Source organism: Larus michahellis, chromosome 2, assembly GCF_964199755.1.
Source record: "Larus michahellis chromosome 2, bLarMic1.1, whole genome shotgun sequence".
NCBI lineage: Eukaryota > Metazoa > Chordata > Aves > Charadriiformes > Laridae > Larus > Larus michahellis.
The window spans coordinates 170,218,099-170,236,107 of NC_133897.1; the positions used below are offsets into that span (position 1 = coordinate 170,218,099).

At 48.0% G+C, this 18,009-nt stretch overlaps 1 protein-coding gene across 50 annotated transcripts in view; it reads left to right on the forward strand.

Moving 5' to 3' along the window:
* SCRIB (scribble planar cell polarity protein) overlaps positions 1–18,009 on the forward strand; it is a 120,053-nt gene that overhangs the window by 90,003 nt on the left and 12,041 nt on the right. For all 50 annotated transcript variants that reach the window (XM_074578138.1, XM_074578128.1, XM_074578123.1 and 47 more), the window contains 6 exons: positions 4,619–4,726; positions 8,218–8,265; positions 8,486–8,651; positions 11,616–11,784; positions 13,357–13,446; positions 13,756–13,944. In XM_074578138.1, coding sequence (XP_074434239.1) covers positions 4,619–4,726; positions 8,218–8,265; positions 8,486–8,651; positions 11,616–11,784; positions 13,357–13,446; positions 13,756–13,944 — 770 coding nt within the window. The remainder of the gene's footprint in view (positions 1–4,618; positions 4,727–8,217; positions 8,266–8,485; positions 8,652–11,615; positions 11,785–13,356; positions 13,447–13,755; positions 13,945–18,009) is intronic.

Consider the following 18,009-nt stretch of genomic DNA (forward strand, 5'->3'; position numbering starts at 1 on the left):
CGCAGCCAGGCACGCACAGTCCATGAGGCTCCTCCAGTGCACTGATGACAACTTCTTGACACAGGTGGTACAGGAGCCAACAAGGAGAGGAGCACTCCTGGACCTGGTACTGACAAACACAGAGGGACTGGTGGAGGACATTAAGGTTGGGGGCAGCCTTGGCTGTAGCGATCCTGAAATGATAGAGTTCAGGATCATGGGTACTATGCACAAAACAACAAGCAGTAAAATTACAGCCTTGGACTTCGGGAGGGCTAACTTCGACCTCTTCAAGAAACTGCTTGGAGAGATCCCGTGGGCTAGGGCTCTGGAAGGCAAGGGGGCCCGAGAGAGATGGTTGGTATTCAAAGACCACTTCCTCTAAGCTCAGGATCGGTGCATCCCTAAGAGCAGGAAATCGGGCAAGGGATGCAGGAGACCTGCATGGCTGAGCAGGGAGCTTCTGAAAAAGCTCAAGAGGAACAAGGAAGTCTACAATAAGTGGAAGAAGGGAATAACTGCTTAGGAAGATTACAAGAATGTCACCAGAGCATGCAGGGATGAAACGAGGAAAGCCAAGGCCTCCTTGGAATTAAACCTGGCTAGGGATGTCAAGCTCAACAGGAAGGGCTTCTACAAGTATATTGAAGGCAAAAGGAAATCTAGAGAAGTTGTGGGCCCACTGTTGAATGAGACAGGAGCCATGGTGACGGAGGATGTGGAGAAGGCGGAGTTACTGAATGCGTTCTTTGCTTCGGTCTTTGCTGCTCAGCCCAGCCCTCAGGAGTCCCAGACTTTGGAGAAAGTAACAGGGAAAGAGGAAGACTTCCCCTTGGTTGAGGAGGATCAAGTGAGAGATCAATTAGGTCAATTAGACACCCACAAGTCCACGGGTCCCGATAGGATGCACCCAAGAGTGCTGAGGGAGCTAGTGGAAGTCATTGCTGGGCCGCTCTCCATCATCTTTGAAAGGTCCTGGAGAACAGGCGAGGTGCCTGAGGACTGGAGGAAAGCCAATGTCACTCCAGCCTTCTGGAACTGTTAAGGAGTGTCCTTAAGTGTTAAGGAGTGTTATGAATGCTTTGAACTTAATGATGGTGATAATGGGGTTGAGTGTTTATGGGTAAGAATGAGGGGCAGGGCTAACAAGGCGGATATCGTAGTAGGAGTCTGTTATAGACCGCCTAATCAGGATGAGGAGGCAGATGAAATATTCTATAAACGGCTGGGAGAAGTCTCAAGATCGCGAGCTCTTGTCCTCGTGGGGGACTTCAATTTGCCGGACATCTGCTGGGAATACAATACAGCAGGGAGGGAACAGTCTAGAAGGTTCCTGGAATGTGCTGGGGATAACTTCCTGACACAGCCAGTGAGAGAGCCAACTAGGGAAGGTGCCCTGCTGGATCTGTTGTTTGTAAATAGGGAAGGTCTTGTGGGGGATGTGAAGGTTGGAGGCTGTCTTGGGAACAGTGACCATGAAATGATAAGAGTTTTCAATTCTGCGAGAAGCAAGGAGCGGGATCAGCAGAACTGCTACCTTGGACTTCCGGAGGGCGGACTTTGGGCTTTTCAGGAGCCTGGTTGACAAAGTCCCCTGGGAGGCAGTCCTCCAGGGCAAAGGAGCCCAGGAAGCCTGGATGATTTTCAAGAAGGAAGTCTTAAAGGCGCAGGAGCAGGCTGTCCCCATGTGCCAGAAGACAAGCCGTCGGGGAAAAAGGCCGGCCTGGCTAAACAGGGAGCTAGTGTTGCAACTTAGGGAAAAAAAGAGGATCTATGGCCTCTGGAAGGAAGTGCAGGCCACTCAAGACGACTACAAAGAGGTAGTGAAGCTATGTAGGGAAAAAATCAGGAGGGCCAAAGCCCAGCTGGAGCTAAACCTGGCTTCTGTTGTCAAGGACAACAAAAAAAGTTTCTATAAATATATTAGCAATAGGAAGAGGACTAAGGATTATCTCTGTCCTCTAGTAGATGGGGCCGGCAACATAGTGACCAAGGATGAGGCAAAGGCTGAGGTACTTAATGAAGTCTTTGCCTCAGTCTTCAGCAGTAGGACCAGTTGTTCCCTGAGCACCCAGACCCCTGATCTAGAAGACAGGGATGGGGAGCAGAATGAAGCCCCTCTAATCCAAAGGGAAATGGTGAGGGACCTGCTTCAGCACCTGGAGGTGCACAAATCTATGGGGCCGGATGGGATCCACCCAAGGGTATTGAAAGAGCTGGCGGAGGTGCTCGCCAGGCCACTTGGTATCATTTATGAGCAGTCCTGGACAACCGGGGAGGTCCCAGCTGACTGGAGGTTAGCAAGTGTGACACCCATCCACAAGAAGGGCCAGAAGGAGGATCCGGGGAACTACAGGCCAGTCAGTCTGACCTCGGTGCCTGGGAAGGTCATGGAACAGATCCTCCTCAGTGCCATTACACGGCACATGCAGGAGAACAGGGTGATCAGGCCCAGTCAGCATGGGTTTGTGAAGGGCAGGTCATGCCTATCAAACCTAATATCCTTCTATGATAAGGTGACCCACTTGGTGGATGAGGGAAAAGCTGTGGATGTTATCTACTTGGATTTTTGCAAAGCTTTTGACACTGTTTCCCACAGCATTCTCCTGGAGAAACTGGCTGCTCATGGCCTGGACAGGTGTACTCTTCGCTGGGTAAAAAACTGTCTGGATGGCCGTGCCCAGAGAGTGGTGGTAAATGGAGTTAAATCCAGTTGGTGTCCGGTCACAAGTGGTGTCCCCCAGGGTTCGGTGCTGGGGCCGGTTCTCTTTAATATCTTTATCAATGATCTGGATGAAGGGATCGAATGCACCCTCAGTAAGTTCGCAGATGACACTAAACTGGGCGGGCGTGTTGATCTGCTTGAGGGTAGGTTGGCTCTGCAGAGGGATCTGGAGAGGCTGGACCGATGGGCTGAGACCAATGGTATGAGGTTCAACAAGGCCAAATGCCGGGTCCTGCACTTGGGTCACAACAACCCCATGCAGCGCTACAGGATTGGGGCAGAGTGGCTCGAAAGCAGCCCGGCAGAAAAGGACTTGGGAGTGTTGGTTGACAGCCGGCTGAATATGAGCCAGCAGTGTGCCCAGGTGGCCAAGAAGGCCAACAGCATCCTAGCCTGTATCAGGAATAGTGTGGTGAGCCGGACTAGGGAAGTGATCATCCCCCTGTACTCGGCACTGGTGAGGCCCCACCTCGAGTACTGCGTTCAGTTTTGGGCCCCTCGCTACAAGAGGGACATTGAGGTGTTGGAGCATGTCCAGAGAAGGGCTACAAAGCTGGTGAGGGGCCTGGAGGACAAACCTTATGAAGAACGACTGAGGGAGCTGGGGTTGTTTAGCCTGGAAAAGAGGAGGCTGAGGGGAGACCTTATCACCCTCTACAACTACCTGAAAGGAGGTTGTAGAGAGATGGGGGCTGACCTCTTCTCCCTGGTGACAAGTGATAGGACGAGGGGAAACGGGTTCAAGTTACGTCAGGGGAGGTTTAGATTAGATATTAGGAGACATTTTTTCACTGAAAGGGTTATTAAACATTGGAATAGGCTGCCCAGGGAGGTGGTGGATTCACCATCTCTGGAGGTGTTTAAAAAAAGGGTAGATGGGGCACTGAGGGACATGGTTTAGAAGTGGCTCTTGTCAGGGTAGGCTAAAGGTTGGACTCGATGATCTTAAAGGTCCCTTCCAACCTCAACAATTCTATGATTCTATTCTATGATTCTATGACCTGCTGGAGAGCAGCTCTGTGGGAAGAGACCTGGGAGTCCTGGTGGACAACAGGATGACCATGAGCCAGCAATGTGCCCTTGTGGCCAAGAAGGCCAATGGCATCCTGGGCTGCATCAAGAGGAGTGTGGCCAGCAGGTGGAGGGAGGTCATCCTCCCCCTCTGCTCTGCCCTGGGGAGGCCACAGCTGGAGGGCTGTGTCCAGTTCTGGGCTCCCCGGTTCAACAAGGACAGGGAACTGCTAGAAAGGGGACAGCAAAGGGCTACCAAGGTGATGAGGGGATGGAACAGCTCTCTGATGAAGAAAGGCTGAGGGATTTGGGTCTCTTCAGTCTGGAAAAAAGACGACCGAGGGGGGACCTTATCAACACTTATAAATACTGAAAGGGTGGGTGTCGGGAGGATGGTGCCAGGCTCTTTTCAGTGGTGCCCAGTGACAGGACAAGAGGTAACGGGCACAAACTTGACCATGGGAAGTTCCATCCCAACATGAGGAGGAACTTGTGCTGTGAGGGTGGCAGAGCCCTGGCACAGGCTGCCCAGAGAGGTGGGGGAGTCTCCGTCTCTGGAGACATCCCAAACCCGCCTGGACGCATCCAACCTGCTCTGGGTGCCCCTGCTCTGGCAGGGGGTTGGACTAGATGATCTCCAGAGGTCCCTGCCAACCCCACCATTCTGTGATTCTGATCGTTCCTCCACCATCCAAGAAATAAAATGGGGCTGAGAGACACATGCTGCTGTATATAGCACTTATACAATACCCTGCTTGTGTTTCTGCCCAAGCTGCAGGACCTGTCCCTTATATATTCCACTCTTCAGGCTTTGCACGCTGAGAGTTGTGCTGTGTTTCCCCCATATTTGGTTTTTTTTGTAACATCTGTGGTTATCTTTACTTTCTGTCTTTGTCCCTGTAGCAAAAGCCACCTTCACCACCCTCTCCTGATGAGATCCCCATCAACGTCAAGCAAGCATACAAGACCTTTGCAGCAGTGCCCTTGTCACACCCTCTGCTTGAGACACAGGTAACCAGCGTGGCTGGGGAGCATGTTACACAAACAGAGGGACGAACAGAAGGGTGGGCATTGCAGGTGAGCAAGGGAAGTGTGACAACAGGAAGGAGGTAGTCATTTGTTTCCTCCGAAGAAAGCTGTCGTGAAGGAGGGAAATGTTGAGGTCCCTTGGAAGTTGGAGTCTGTTCATGCTGCGGATGGTCACCCTGGAGAATCCTGTCCATAAACACATCAAGTCCTGAAAGCTCGTTGAATTTCACGTCACTGTTATTCTCCCTGAACATTAGGATGCTGTTGTATAACCTTGCTGTTCTGATATAAAGAAACTCTCTGAACTTCCAGAGTCCAGGGCCAGGCTAAACTTGTTCTGAGGAATTTTTTATTAGATTTTGATCTTTAACTTAATTGGAACTACTCCTTGTCCCCTCCATGTATTTGAATCATGGAACCATTCAGGCTAGAGGAGGCTTCTGGAGGTCATCTGCCTTGGTCCTCCATGCAGAACAAGAAACCTTTGAAGGTGTATGAGGTTGCTCAGGCCCAGTCCACTTGAGTTCTGAAATTCCAGAAATGGAGATTCTGAGGTCACTGTGGGCAATCTCTTCCAGCGTGTGACTGTCTCTGCTGTGAAGAGGTTCTTTTTCTATATGTTTTATCAGAATTTCTTTTACCACAACTGGTGTCTGTTGCCTCTCATCCTTTTGCTGTGCACCTCTGAGAAATCTGACCTCATGCTCCGGAACCGCCTCTAGCAAGCTGAATATAGGAATTAGATCCCCCTCTCCTGAGCCGCCTCTTTTCCAGGCTGAACAAGCACAGCCTTCTGAGCCCATTTTCAAATGTCATGTCCTGCAGCCCCACGACCATTTTGATGGTCTTCCACATGACATGCCGCAGCCGCAGCTTGTTAGCGGCATTCTTGTGCTGGGGAGCCCCAGACTAGGCACACTGCTCCTGTGGGTGCTGAACAGAGAGGGAGGATGAAGGATTCCTTCCCTGGACCTGCTGGATGCGCTCCAGCATCCCAGCATGGGGCCAGCCCTCGCTCTGCAAAGGCTTTGTCCTGACCCATGTCCAGCATGTTGCTGGGGCATCCCCCATGCTCTCCTCCCCACCAGTCCTTCCTGAAGAGCTTGTGGCCGTGCACGGCAGCACTCCAGCTATGCGAGAGCTCTGGAGCTTGCTGTTATAAACAGTCATACTTTCACTTCATTTACTGAACTAAAGAAGCAAAACACTGTCACCTGTGACATCCCGTGTTTGGGAAGACCCTCTGTTCTCTTAATCGTCTTACTGCTCTGCTTTTCGCCTGTCCCTGTCTGAATTCTTGCCGGCACCTTTGGTGCGAATGAAAAATCCTATTTCACAGATTTCTTTCTGCTGTGGTATTGTTTATTGTTTCTTTCTTCCTTTCTTCCTTTCATATTAATTGACAGTGCCTTTCCTTACAAGTCAGTAGATCACACTCACCTTTCTCATGATTGTGCTATACTGGGGGCTGTGGCTATTCTATACTATTCTACTGTAGCTATGGCTGTTCTGCAGTGACTTGTGACAGCAGCTTTATCTAAGCTAATCCTGTCCCCTCACTGTCTACCTTGTCCTACGTTGGTGCTCATCTGGCCTCATCCTGGTCTGATTTGGTAAAGTCACCATCCCTAGAGGTATTTCAGAAATGTCTAGGTGTGGCTCTTCAGGGCATGTTCCTAGTGACAGGGATTGTAGGGGTTTGGGGGTTTTTGTGTGTGTATGGTTGGACTCGATGATCTCAAAGGTCCTTTCCAACCATGAAGATTCTATGATTCTATGATTATTGTGGGTCACAAGTCTTTCTTACTGTTGGTAGGGTTGACTTTTGGCCATTTTAGCCTTATAGACTGATTTACTGGGAGTTAGATGACTGTCGGTAGAAGCTCAGGGAAGGCGCTAGCTCAGTCCAGGATGAAAAGGAAGCGGGACTCGTCTCTGTTGGCACATGCGACCCACCACTGACCTACATTTCATGAGTCAGGTTGTGTCTTGTACACAGATGGTTTCTCCAGCTTCATAGTCTCTAGCTGATGTATCGCTGTTTAAGAAACAATTACTGACCCTGAAGTAGATCACCTTGTATTTCTCAAATTAAATTCTTTTCATCTTCTTCAAATCAACCCGTCCTACCAGGATGGTATTCCAGACTATTCTGAATTGTGACAGTGCTTGTCCCCATTCAGTGGAGTGGGACGAATGAAATAATTCGCAGAGGTCTCGGACAACTCTGCATTTCTGTGAATCTGTGCTCTGGACTTTGCCACTCACAAATTTTATTCACACCTTCCTGATTTTGAGTCAAATTGGGCAAAGAGAATGTTAAGCAAGGTTGGTCACAAAACTGATCTTTGAAAGTCTCAGACAAATCTATTATCAAAGGAGGACATTAGATTAATCTTCATTGCACCTGATCCATTTTAATCTTTTCTATTTATTTTTGTTTTAATTACATTCATCTGTGAATATTTGTCCTGTTGAAACTGAACAGGCTGATAGCTCTGCTGCTGAAATTATTTTTGCCAGCTTCTTGATTTTTAAGAAAATATTAGCTATTTTTTAGACATGAGCTGCCACCCAATTAAACAAGTAAATTAAAAATCCATGCTTGTCAGACTTGGGGTTTCACAAGTCATTTCATTCAGAATTGTGGAACAGTGATTATCTTGTCCCAGCATGTGAGTGTATTGAGCTCGTAGGTTTTCTTCTGTGTTAGGAGCAATAATTTCTATTTCTAGATGTTTGCTTCTTAGCTAGAAGCTTTTTTTCTTTTTTTTCTTTTTCGTTCTTCCGTTCTCTGTTATTGTGCTCCTTATACAAAATTAAAACTTCGTGGTAGTTTTTTGAAGTGCATATGAATAAAGTTGAAGTTGAAGGTAGTCTCCTTGCTCTCTTCTTGTGGTTCCTTTTCATTTGTATAATTAAAAAAACTTTCATATTTGTAATAACTCTTTGGCAGTTCTCATTTTACCCTTACTGATTTCTAGTTCACAGATGGGTCGTGTGGATCAGTTTCTTTTTCTGCACCCTGTAGTTCTGCTCATCCAATATTCTGTTATTTATTCTGGTAAATATGGATTTCTTTCTTTCCTGACGGTGTCTCCACCTCTTATGAGTAAATTTTCGATAGTTGCATCTTTGATTTAAAGAAAGTCTGAGCCTCCTCCATCTTAAGCTAACCCTCTGCTCCTGTTCCTCACCTATTTCCCTGTGTTTTTCACTTTCTGCCCTTTTAAAAGTTGTCACCATTTGTTTCTGTTTAGCCCTCAATTTAAGGTAAATCCTTATTACTCAAAACAGCTAAGCCTGAAGTGGCTTTGTCTTGTGTTAATTCTGGGACAGTTTTGTGAACTCTTCCATCAGTTAGTGTCCGGAACTGCTGCTGTTTATGTGTCATTGGTGACGTTTGGCTGGAGGGCAAGAGTGGTGGTAGAAAACTTTCTTTTCAGAACATGCCTGTTTCTCTCTATTCTTAGGAATTGCCTGGTCAGACCAGCTCAGAGAATCCCAAAACTGCTCCAGAGGTGAGTTCTGGTGGCTGGAGGGGGAAGTGGGATGGGGACTCGCAGAGGATTCGGGCTTTTGGGGCTGTTGGTGTAGTGCATGATCAGCGCGTGGGCACATAGGGCCGGGGAGGAGGAGGAGGGTGTGGAGGACATGGCCAGGGTGGGCAGGCATCGGGGCAATGTGGGAGGCAGGTCTGGCTTGGTTGCTGGGTGGGCAGTGCTGGTGTGGCTCTCGCAGGTGGCGGCGCACAGCCCCGGAGGACTGCACAGCCCTGAGCAGAGGTCCTTCCGCGAGAGGCAAAAGTATTTCGAAATTGAGGTGAAGCAGCAGCAGATGGATAAGCCCCCCAAGCGAGTCTCCTTGGTAGGAGAGGATGACCTGAAGAAAATGAAAGAAGAGGAAGGTACGTTGGAATCTGTGCAAGGAAATCTAGCCTGTTAAGGGAATCCTTTCTCCGTCTGAGGCACAAGAGAGCGCACACCCCAGAAATCTAAAAAAGCACTTCCAAAACCCCACGGGTGGTTATTCCTAAGGCCTGGTAATAGCCTAAGGTAAGTGTATGTTATGGAGTTTTGTGGATGCTCCGCTGTTACTGTGTGGACTGGTGGAAGTGCTGTGGTGTCACGGTTTCCTGTAGCTCGTAAACACTTCAATAAATTTTAAAGAAGCTACTACAAATAACGGTGTCTTTGTAAGCTGCCGAGGCTGATACGCAGCAACGTGGGGTTGCCCATAGCGTCCCTAGGTAGTGTCTGACAGCAGAGCGTTTATTGCTCAGTATGCCGCTCTGATTTTGCACGGGGCTTGCAACAGGAGGGAAAATTACTGCTATAGCTTTTGATGTAATTTCCTCCCCTTGAGATTGTTTTAAAAGGTGAAGAGGAATGATGTTAAGTGGAAAAAAGGGCCTCTGCTGAAATCCTGTCCTGCTCTGTAAGAAAATACAGCTGGAATTGGACTTCTGGGTTTGGGAGATGTGACTCTGTTGCTTGCAAAGATTATCACAGAATTTCTTTTGTAAATTGTTGGGTTTTGTTTTTTGGGTTTTTTTTCATTTTGTAAATAGCTAGTCTTCTCTTTCCCACCTTCCCTCCTATGTTCCTGTTCAGAGGCTGTTTTTTCCAGAGGCAAATTTGTCCAGAGTGTTAGAAACCGTCTCATTTTCGCTTAGTAGTTCAGGAACATGAACATTTTATGACAAGAGTAAGCTCATAGAAGATAGAAAGGAAGGTAAGAAGAAGAAATTGCAACTTGTCATTTTGTGTTTCTTCAATGCAATATGGCCAAAAGAATTATAGATCCAACATAAGAAGTTATATGGGTATGTCACACTCTAACTGGTGGCTAAAAGAGATGTAGGAGATGCAATGCAAAGATTGAGATCTAAAGGATGTAGAGAACTGTAGAGTAATGACAAGTTTCAGGCTTGCATTTCAGCTTGTTGTGAGATTTGCTAAGCCGGGTAGATGAGGACAAACATCACCTAATCAGGATCTCTGAATACTAGAATTAAAAATAAAAATAATAAAAAAAAATCCCTTTGGGGAAGAAAGATCCCATGGTGATGATTGTCCAGACAATGAATTAACTCAGGATGAAACAGCCCAATCAAATATATCAAAGTGGTAAGTTACATCCCCTGGATCTTTGCAATTCCAGCACTTAGACAAAGATTCCTGCTGCTTTGGGCTCCCACTGCACGCAAACTGCAGCATTAGAAATTTCAGCATGTGGGCACACCTACTTGCACAAGTGTTCTGTTTGCATTTGTTTATTTTAAAAACATGTAACAAAAGAGGCCAAGCAGAGTTATTACTTTGCAATTATGGTAGACAGGTCAAAATAGAATAGAATATTTCAGTTGGAAGGGACCTACAATGATCATCTAGTCCAACTGCCTGACCGCTTCAGGGCTGACCAAAAGTTAAAGCGTGTCACTAAAGGCATTGTCCAAATGCCTCTTAAACACTGCCAGGCTCGGGCATCAACCACCTCTCCAGAAGCCTGTTCCAGGGTCTGACCACCCTCTTGGTAAAGAAATGCTTCCTCGTGTCCAGTCTGACCCTCCCCTGGCGCAGCTTTGAGCCATTCCCAGGCGTCCTGTCCCTGGATCCCAGGGAGCAGAGCTCAGCGCCTCCCTCCCCACGTCCCTCCTCAGGAAGCCGCAGGGAGCCAGGAGGTGGCCCCTCAGCCCCCTCCTCTCCAAACGAGACAAACCCAGAGTCCTCAGCCGCTCCTCAGAGGACATGCCTTCCAGCCCTTCACCATCTTGGTTCCCTCCTCTGGACCCGTTCGAGGACCTTCACATCCTCAAATGGTGGGTTCCAGAGCTGCACACAGAGCTCCAGGTGAGGCCGCACCAGCGCTGAGCACAGCGGGACGATCCCCTCTCTGGTTGTGCCGTGTTTGATGTCCCCTGGGACGTGGTTTGCCCTCTCGGTGCCAGGGGACACTGCTGGCTCCTGCTGAGCTGTGCCCACCAGCACCCCTGGGTCCCTTTCTGCAGGCCTGATCTCCAGACGCTCCTCTCCCAGTTTATACTTGTGTCCGGCATTACTCCATTCCAGGGGCAGAATCTGGCTTTTGTTTTTGTTAAATTTCATGCCATTGATGATTGCCCAGTGCTACGATCTATCTAGATCCCTCGGCAAGGCCTCATGTCCCTCGAGAGAGTCCACAGCACCTCCCAGTTTAGTATCATCAGCGAACTTGCTAATGGTGCATTCAGCTGAATCCAGATTGTTGATAAGACTGTTGAACAGAACTGGCCCTAGAAATGAGCGCTGAGGAACACCGCCGGTGGCTGGTCACCTGCAGAATTCCTGCCTGCAGAGAGCAGCCTGCTCGCTGTCCCCTTTTGTCCCTGATCCTCTTGTGACCTCTGTGTGTGCCTGCATGATGGTTCCCCTGGTCCACTGCCACGTGTGGAGACCTGTCACCAGCACTCCAGGCTTTCGTCTCTCCAGAAGGCGAGTGGGAAGATCGGACACAACATGTGTGTGCAGATTCCTAGGGCTGTCCCATCTGGGAGTGGGGGCAGAAGAGTCTGCACACAACTCCCAGTTTGAGGATGGGTACACTCAGCACGATGAACTGTTGGAAGTCTGTTCTATAGAGTGTCCAGGAATGAAAGTTAGTGAATAAGGAAGGAGGGACTGAGGGATCGGTGTAGAGTTTGTTACATCTGAAGCGTTAGTGAAGTGGAGGACATACAAAGGCATCCATGGAGAGAGTATGGACTGAAAACAGCACAAGCTTGCAGGGATGATGAGCGTAAGGACCTGCCCAGAAGTTGCATCCTTGTGGGGGTTTAGCGAGTGTGGTATAAGATCACAGAATCACAGATGACTCTGTCTTATTTTGGCAGCTCGAAAACTGCAGCAGAAACGTACCCTTCTGTTGGAGGAAGAGGCAGAAGAGGATGAGATGGTAAAACAGGTGCCTGAGATGAGCATGCAGTCCAGTGTCATCATTGAAGGAGTCGAGTACAAGATTGAGAGACTAAATGGAAGGAGCAGCCAGTCTCCAGCAACTCGGTAAGACAAGACTGGTAGCTCATTACCACCCACACGTGTCAGAGGTGTCAGTAATTTTCAGGGAAGAGGGCTGGGCAGTATTTCTTTTTCAGCATAGAACTGAGCAGGTTTTTCAGGACCTTTCTTTTCAGAAGAACAGCTCCTTCAGCTGTGCACTTGGGTATGTAGAGATGTTGATTTTTAGAGATCGCTAATTCAAGATAAGCCCTGATGATCAACCTAGGTTTGGGTTTTTTTCGGCTTTTATTTCCTGGACTTGTCCTCCAGGTTGCCTTGATGTTGTTTTTCTAATTCTTGGACATAGGACTGGGGAATGAGAAAAGGCTTCTCATAAGATTTCCAATAAAAATAAGGTTGCACTAAAATAAAGCTGAAGCTGTCCTTGTCTGACTCTCTCTTTGAGTCTTTGGTACAGACATTCTTCTCTTCACAAACACTTGTATTGTCAGTCTTACAGTGGCTGAAAACACTTATCCTGTCATTTTGAATGTCGTTGCTCTCCATTGCTTCTCTTCAGTCTCTCTGTTAAGGAACTTCTCAGATAAAGGATGCACCGAGACCTTCCCCCTCCCGTGCTGATGGGGCAGCTCTGAGGAAGGACAGCAGCCAAACGCAAACCAGCTTCTTGGTTTGGTGTGAAGGCCTCCTTATCCCTACTGTTTTCATATTGAAATGTGGGAGGTTAGAGAACAATAAGGCTGAATCCATCAGATGACTTTCAGTTGCATATTATTTATGCTTGAACAAAGGCAAGGCAGTGGAATAGACTGATTTGTGTTTCTTGAAATAATTTTTTTTGTCACGCTAGAACAGAAACTGAAATTTAATGAAAATAAACTTGAGCAGTAAAAATAAGGGCTCAGAGTCATGATAAACTTTCTTACTGCTACCTGACCCGCAGTAACTGTGTGCATATTCTTAACCTGTGGAAAACAGGCTTTTGTGACCTCCTGATCAAACTGAGTAGTATCTGCACGTGCACAGGTTAAGAGCGCAGATGGTAACTACGGCTCAGCTGATCTCAAGTTTGCAGTAATTTGGTTACGAGCGTAAAGCCTCCGTGTGTCAAGCAGTTGCCCAGGGAGTGGCTACATGGAGAATGGCTGTTCTGAGACCCCCTCGGGATTCGTCCCAGGCCCAGACGTGCATTCACTTTCAGCCCGGCAGGTCATCCTTCACTAACATTCAGGCATCTCTGACAGCAGCAAAGCAAAGAGCTGGAAGAAGCCAGGCTGCCCATCGTGTAATGGCAGCTGGAAAGAGCCAGGCTAGAGCAGGGGAAGAACTTTTCAGCAAACACCGTGCATTGCATTTGAAGAGTGCGCATGTGTGTTAGTGGATGGTTGACCTCCAAATGAAGAAAAGGAGTTCTGATGTTAGAAAGTGTGAACATTTGTGAAATCAGGAAGGAAGGGCTTGCAGCAATGGAGAAGGAGCTGTTGAGCGAAATCATTAAGGGTCATGTCTTCAGACTGAACTAGGTGTTGCTCTCTGGGGCCTGGGTCTGTTCCAAACCTCTCTCGGGTATGCCAGCCTGCGGCACTGCTAGCTGACGTGCTTGTTTTCGTCTAGGACCTCTGAGGTGAATGAGAACAGCAGCTCACAGAGGAATTCACTGGAAGAGGGAATCAAGCCTGAACAGAGAACCAACTCTGTGTCTGGGTAGGTGGATCAGCAGTGCCCTTTGCCTAGGAGCTGCGGGTGGTGGAGCAGATGGCTTCTGCTTTTGAGCAGACACAGGGTGTAAAACGAAGGATTTTGTGGAGAAAGGGAAACTGTGATCGGAACCAACTCCTTAAGAGAAACTTGCCTGTGTTATGCTTACTTCCATCTCCCAGGGTGATGTCCTTGGAGGTGGTACCAAACAGTTGATGGATGTTGTTGGTCATCATCTTTTATCTTGAAAACAGGCAGACAGGAGTTGTGTTGGACCATGCCAGCCTGCTTCTCACTGTTTCTCTCTCTGTCCAGGTTGAGTCCATTATATCTTGGAGCAGGGGATCCAGTGGCACCTGTGCGGACAGCCAAAGCTGAACGGCGACACCAGGAGCGATTGCGAATGCAGAGTCCTGAGCTTCTGAGTGGCCAAGAGAAGGAGCTTTCTCCAGCAGAACGTCGTGCTCTGGAGGCAGAGAAACGAGCAATGTGGAGGGCAGCACGGTGAGACAGAAGGACCTTCACTGTTCTCTTCACTAGGCTAGTTCAGGAAGAGGGGACCTGCTGCATGTCTTTTGGATTACATGGTATTAAAAACAGGGAATAAACGAGCCTTCTTAAGTCAGACGTCAGGGGAGGTTATATAGTATCTGTTCAGACAGTGCAAACCATCCGCCTGGCTGAGCTCATCTGCTTCTGACAATTACATGAGTGAGATGACTCTTGTGTTTCAACAGTGTTTGCACAATAATGAAGACAGTGGAGTTTTATAAAAAACATAACTTAAGCACCTTTATGTGATGGTCAATGTATTCCTTCCCTCTCAGCACACAGCTTCCCATCTGCTTTGTAACACATGAAAAAGATTATATTTATTGAAGCTGCAAGGTGATTATATTTATTGAAGCCAAGAAGTTGGCAAGATGAGGCATTCTTACCCACACAAGTTGTTTCATCAGCTACGAAAGAGTATGTAAATTGTTTTGGAAGAAAGAGAACTTCCTAGCTCAGAACTTAAGACTTGAAGTTAGTCCAGGCATTTACTATGTCATATAATTCCTTTCAAAATTAGTCAGGCTGCTCCTACAACCAATAGTTTTATTCCCATAACATTCCTGTAGGAGGCATTCAAAGGACAATCTGAAACAGTCTCTTTTGGGGTTTGATTGAGAGCTTTTAGAGGAACAGGGCTGCTAGTGACTCATCCTTGCCAGCCTGCTAGATAAGACGCTAGAGGGATTACCATGACTTGCGATACCACTTGGCAACTCCAGTGTTTGTGCTTAGATGTGGATGATAACGGTGCTGTCATCTGCTGGGAGGCTCTGAGGATGAAGACATGTATAGTGGAATCCTCAAGGAGAGCTGGCTAATTTCCTAGGGCTTTGAGGGTACAAAGCTTCCTATTGTTCCTTGATCATGTAACAGATTTGCTTATGGTTTATTTAGAGCTGGACTAACCTTCCTAGGACCAGGGCTTTTGTCCTTCAAGAAAAACTTTCTTGGTATGCTCCAACTCTTTGCCTTGGATGAGTCCTGTGCCTGGTCTGTCTCAGCTGGGAGTTTTTTTTCTGAAGCACTGCCTTAGTCTCACTGCACTGCAATGTCAGAAAGCTAAACACGTTACTGGAGCCTTGATTTGGAAGAGATTGATTTCTGTCATCTTGTAGCATGTTTGTTAGACCTTTGAAGCTGGCCCTGCTTTGAGCAGCTTTTGGATCAGATTGACGTCCAGAGGTCCCTTCCGACCCGAATTACTCTCTGTAGTTAGTAAAGTCTCCTTCCCCGGGGATGCCCACACACGGGCACAGTGATGAGTCAGGTTGTCAACAGAGCGTGCTCTGGCAGGATTGTTTCCACTCTGTGCTGTTGTTTCGTGCTCCAAAACCTGTGGGGTTCTGTCTGCTGCTCTGATTCACTGTATGTTCTGCTGTATTTGGCATCTCATGCCTGTTATAGTTGATGCTGTTCCCGTGGTTTCTGTGTCACAACTTTTCAGGTGGCATCATTCACCAGTGGAAGTTCTGTATTTTCACATTAAGCCAGGAACAACCCTTTCACAGAAATACAGGTGGAAGCGATTTTGTTAACAACGCCTGCCAAAACAGACACGTTGCCTTTGTGTTACAGGGCTAGAAGCTGATAGGTGTTGTGGAGCGCACTGTGTGGTTACAAACCATTGCTCAGAAGAGGCTGGCTGGGACTGAGATGACCAGATCCAAACTCTTGCTCTGGCATATACTTCCTTATGGCATTGGAGAGACCACAGAGTCCCTCTGTACCGCAGGTGTGCGGAGAGAGGGCTGTAGTAGCACTTCTCTGCCTCACAGGAAGGCTGTGAGCATTGAATGCATTAAAAACCGAGGCAGTATGATGCTGTGTAAGCACCGCAGTGTCATCAGGAGTAGATCTCTTGCACAGAGTTGCTGCTCAGTCTTTGCACCTAAAAAAAAAGCTCCACTGTTGTATTTGGTCAAACAAAACAGAAGCTGTCCATTGGGCTTCTCCCAAAAATCAACATCACTATGCTTGGAGAGGCAGTAGAGACTGGTCTGTCCTCCCTTCCCAATTAGATACGCAGGACTTTCTCTCCCTCGTGCCTCCATGTCCCTTGCCCATTTCCTCATGTGGTGGGGCCGGCTTTATGAGGCAATGTTAGCTCTGATTCCTCCTAAGCCACAGCAGTAACGTATCCAAGGACTGCTGTAATAAAAGCTTTGTTTAAGATGGGTGTAGAAAGGAGAAACATGGCATTGCCTGCGCAAGCCTTTCAAAGCGAAGCCATCCCAAGGACGTTGCTCATGTCACAGAATGTACATCACGTGCCTCGGGACTCGGTTCTTCCGTGAACTTGTTGCTGTTGCCAGCAGATAAAGAAATCTGAAAAATGCGGGGGGGGCAGGATTTTTTTGGGGTGATCTCATGATTTACTCCTGTAACATTACTGTACGTCTGACTAAGCTTTTGGATTAGCTAGGATTTTTTGAAATTGCTTAGGGCACAGGAAAAGTTGTACATTGCACTGTAGAAGCGTTAGTGAGCGTTGAGTGTAGTGGTTTTGTCCACTGTGGGCAGGGGAGAGATCCCTGCATTCCAAACCTTAAGTCTCTTTTGTAAGCTTGTTTTGTTCATGGAAAATGAACTACTGAAGGGAAGGCCTTTTAGAGATAAGAATACGTGACAAGGAGAAGCTACTTGCAGCTGTCTTGCTTGTCAGTTACCAGATCCGGTGTTACTGTTTTTAAGTTCTGCAGAGCGTGTCCTCAGATCCACTTTGCTTCTGATACCAAGGTGTAGCTTTTTATTCAGTTCTTAGAGAAGTGCCTGCCTGATTCCTTGGGTAGGGTTAAGGCCTTGCGTATTTTGGCATTGGCAGGAATCAGTCAGTCACCCCAATGTGCTCCTTGTTGTAAGACGCGGATGGACTGTTCCCTGCTACCACAGATCTCCCAGGATGATCTAGTCTTCTTAGGACCCCTCTTCTGTAAGTGCTAGAGCAGGCACAGTGACATGATGGCTCAGGTCTTATTTCCAGAGGCCCCCAGGCAGCACTACACGGACGGTGCGGGAGGAGGACTGCATTGCCCTGTACACGGTGCTGCAGCCTCGCTAACCTGTATTTTCTTGAAGTGCATGCCACTGATTTTATTACTTTCTTTCTAATCTTCTATCTTCTGCTTCTTTCCAGTTCTGTGGTCTGTGTGCTGTCACTCGCGACCCCATCACTTTGCACCTTCTTGGGCTTTCCTTTTTCCCCCTGTGTCATCAGTGCTCTGCCAGGACGTGTGATGTGCCCCCTTTTCCCTCTCCCCCAGAACACCCTCCTGTGCTCTCTTGGGACAAACACACTGGGACCCATGCACCATAAGTGTTCTGGGCACACACAACCGCTGGCATTCATGCCGTAGGAAGAGTGTGACGGAGAAGGTACAGGCACACACCAAGGGGGGCAGGTGTCCAGCAAGGGCTAGATGCATCTTGGCAGTTTTCCTACCATGCCCATGCTATTTTACGGATGCACTCACCTCTTCAGTTGCATGTGTTCCAGGGCCTGTGGCAAAGAGAAGCTTTTGTAATATGCTTGTCCGTTTTGTTTCCCCTTTTTCTCGTAGTCAAACAAAGGTGCATGCTGCCAGGTGGTCAGATATATATGTATTCCAATGCACACACACTCACCCATGTGAGTCAAATGTGTGCGCACACACTCACCCACGCCCTGTACTCCTTCAGTCTGCCTCACACGCACACACATACTTCTTGGTAATGACCTCCTGGGCCTTTTCCATGGGTCTGCTGGGTGTTTCTAGTTCTCTCCTCCTGGCCGGTGAGGAGGGCAGTCTCTAGATGCCGAGGCTCTGAAGGCTAATGCTTCTGGGCACATCATCCCAGATTGCCCTCTGGAGGTTCCTGCTTCTTCTGCAGCAGCTGGTGTTGGACAGGATCAGATATAGGAGCCTGTTTTAATCAAGGCTGCCCCTATATCAGACCCGTATTTCTCCTTGCCAGGGTATGTTCCTGTATCTGTTTCTTTCTTTCCCTGCGCTTGTCCGCTGCGATGTTCATCACCAT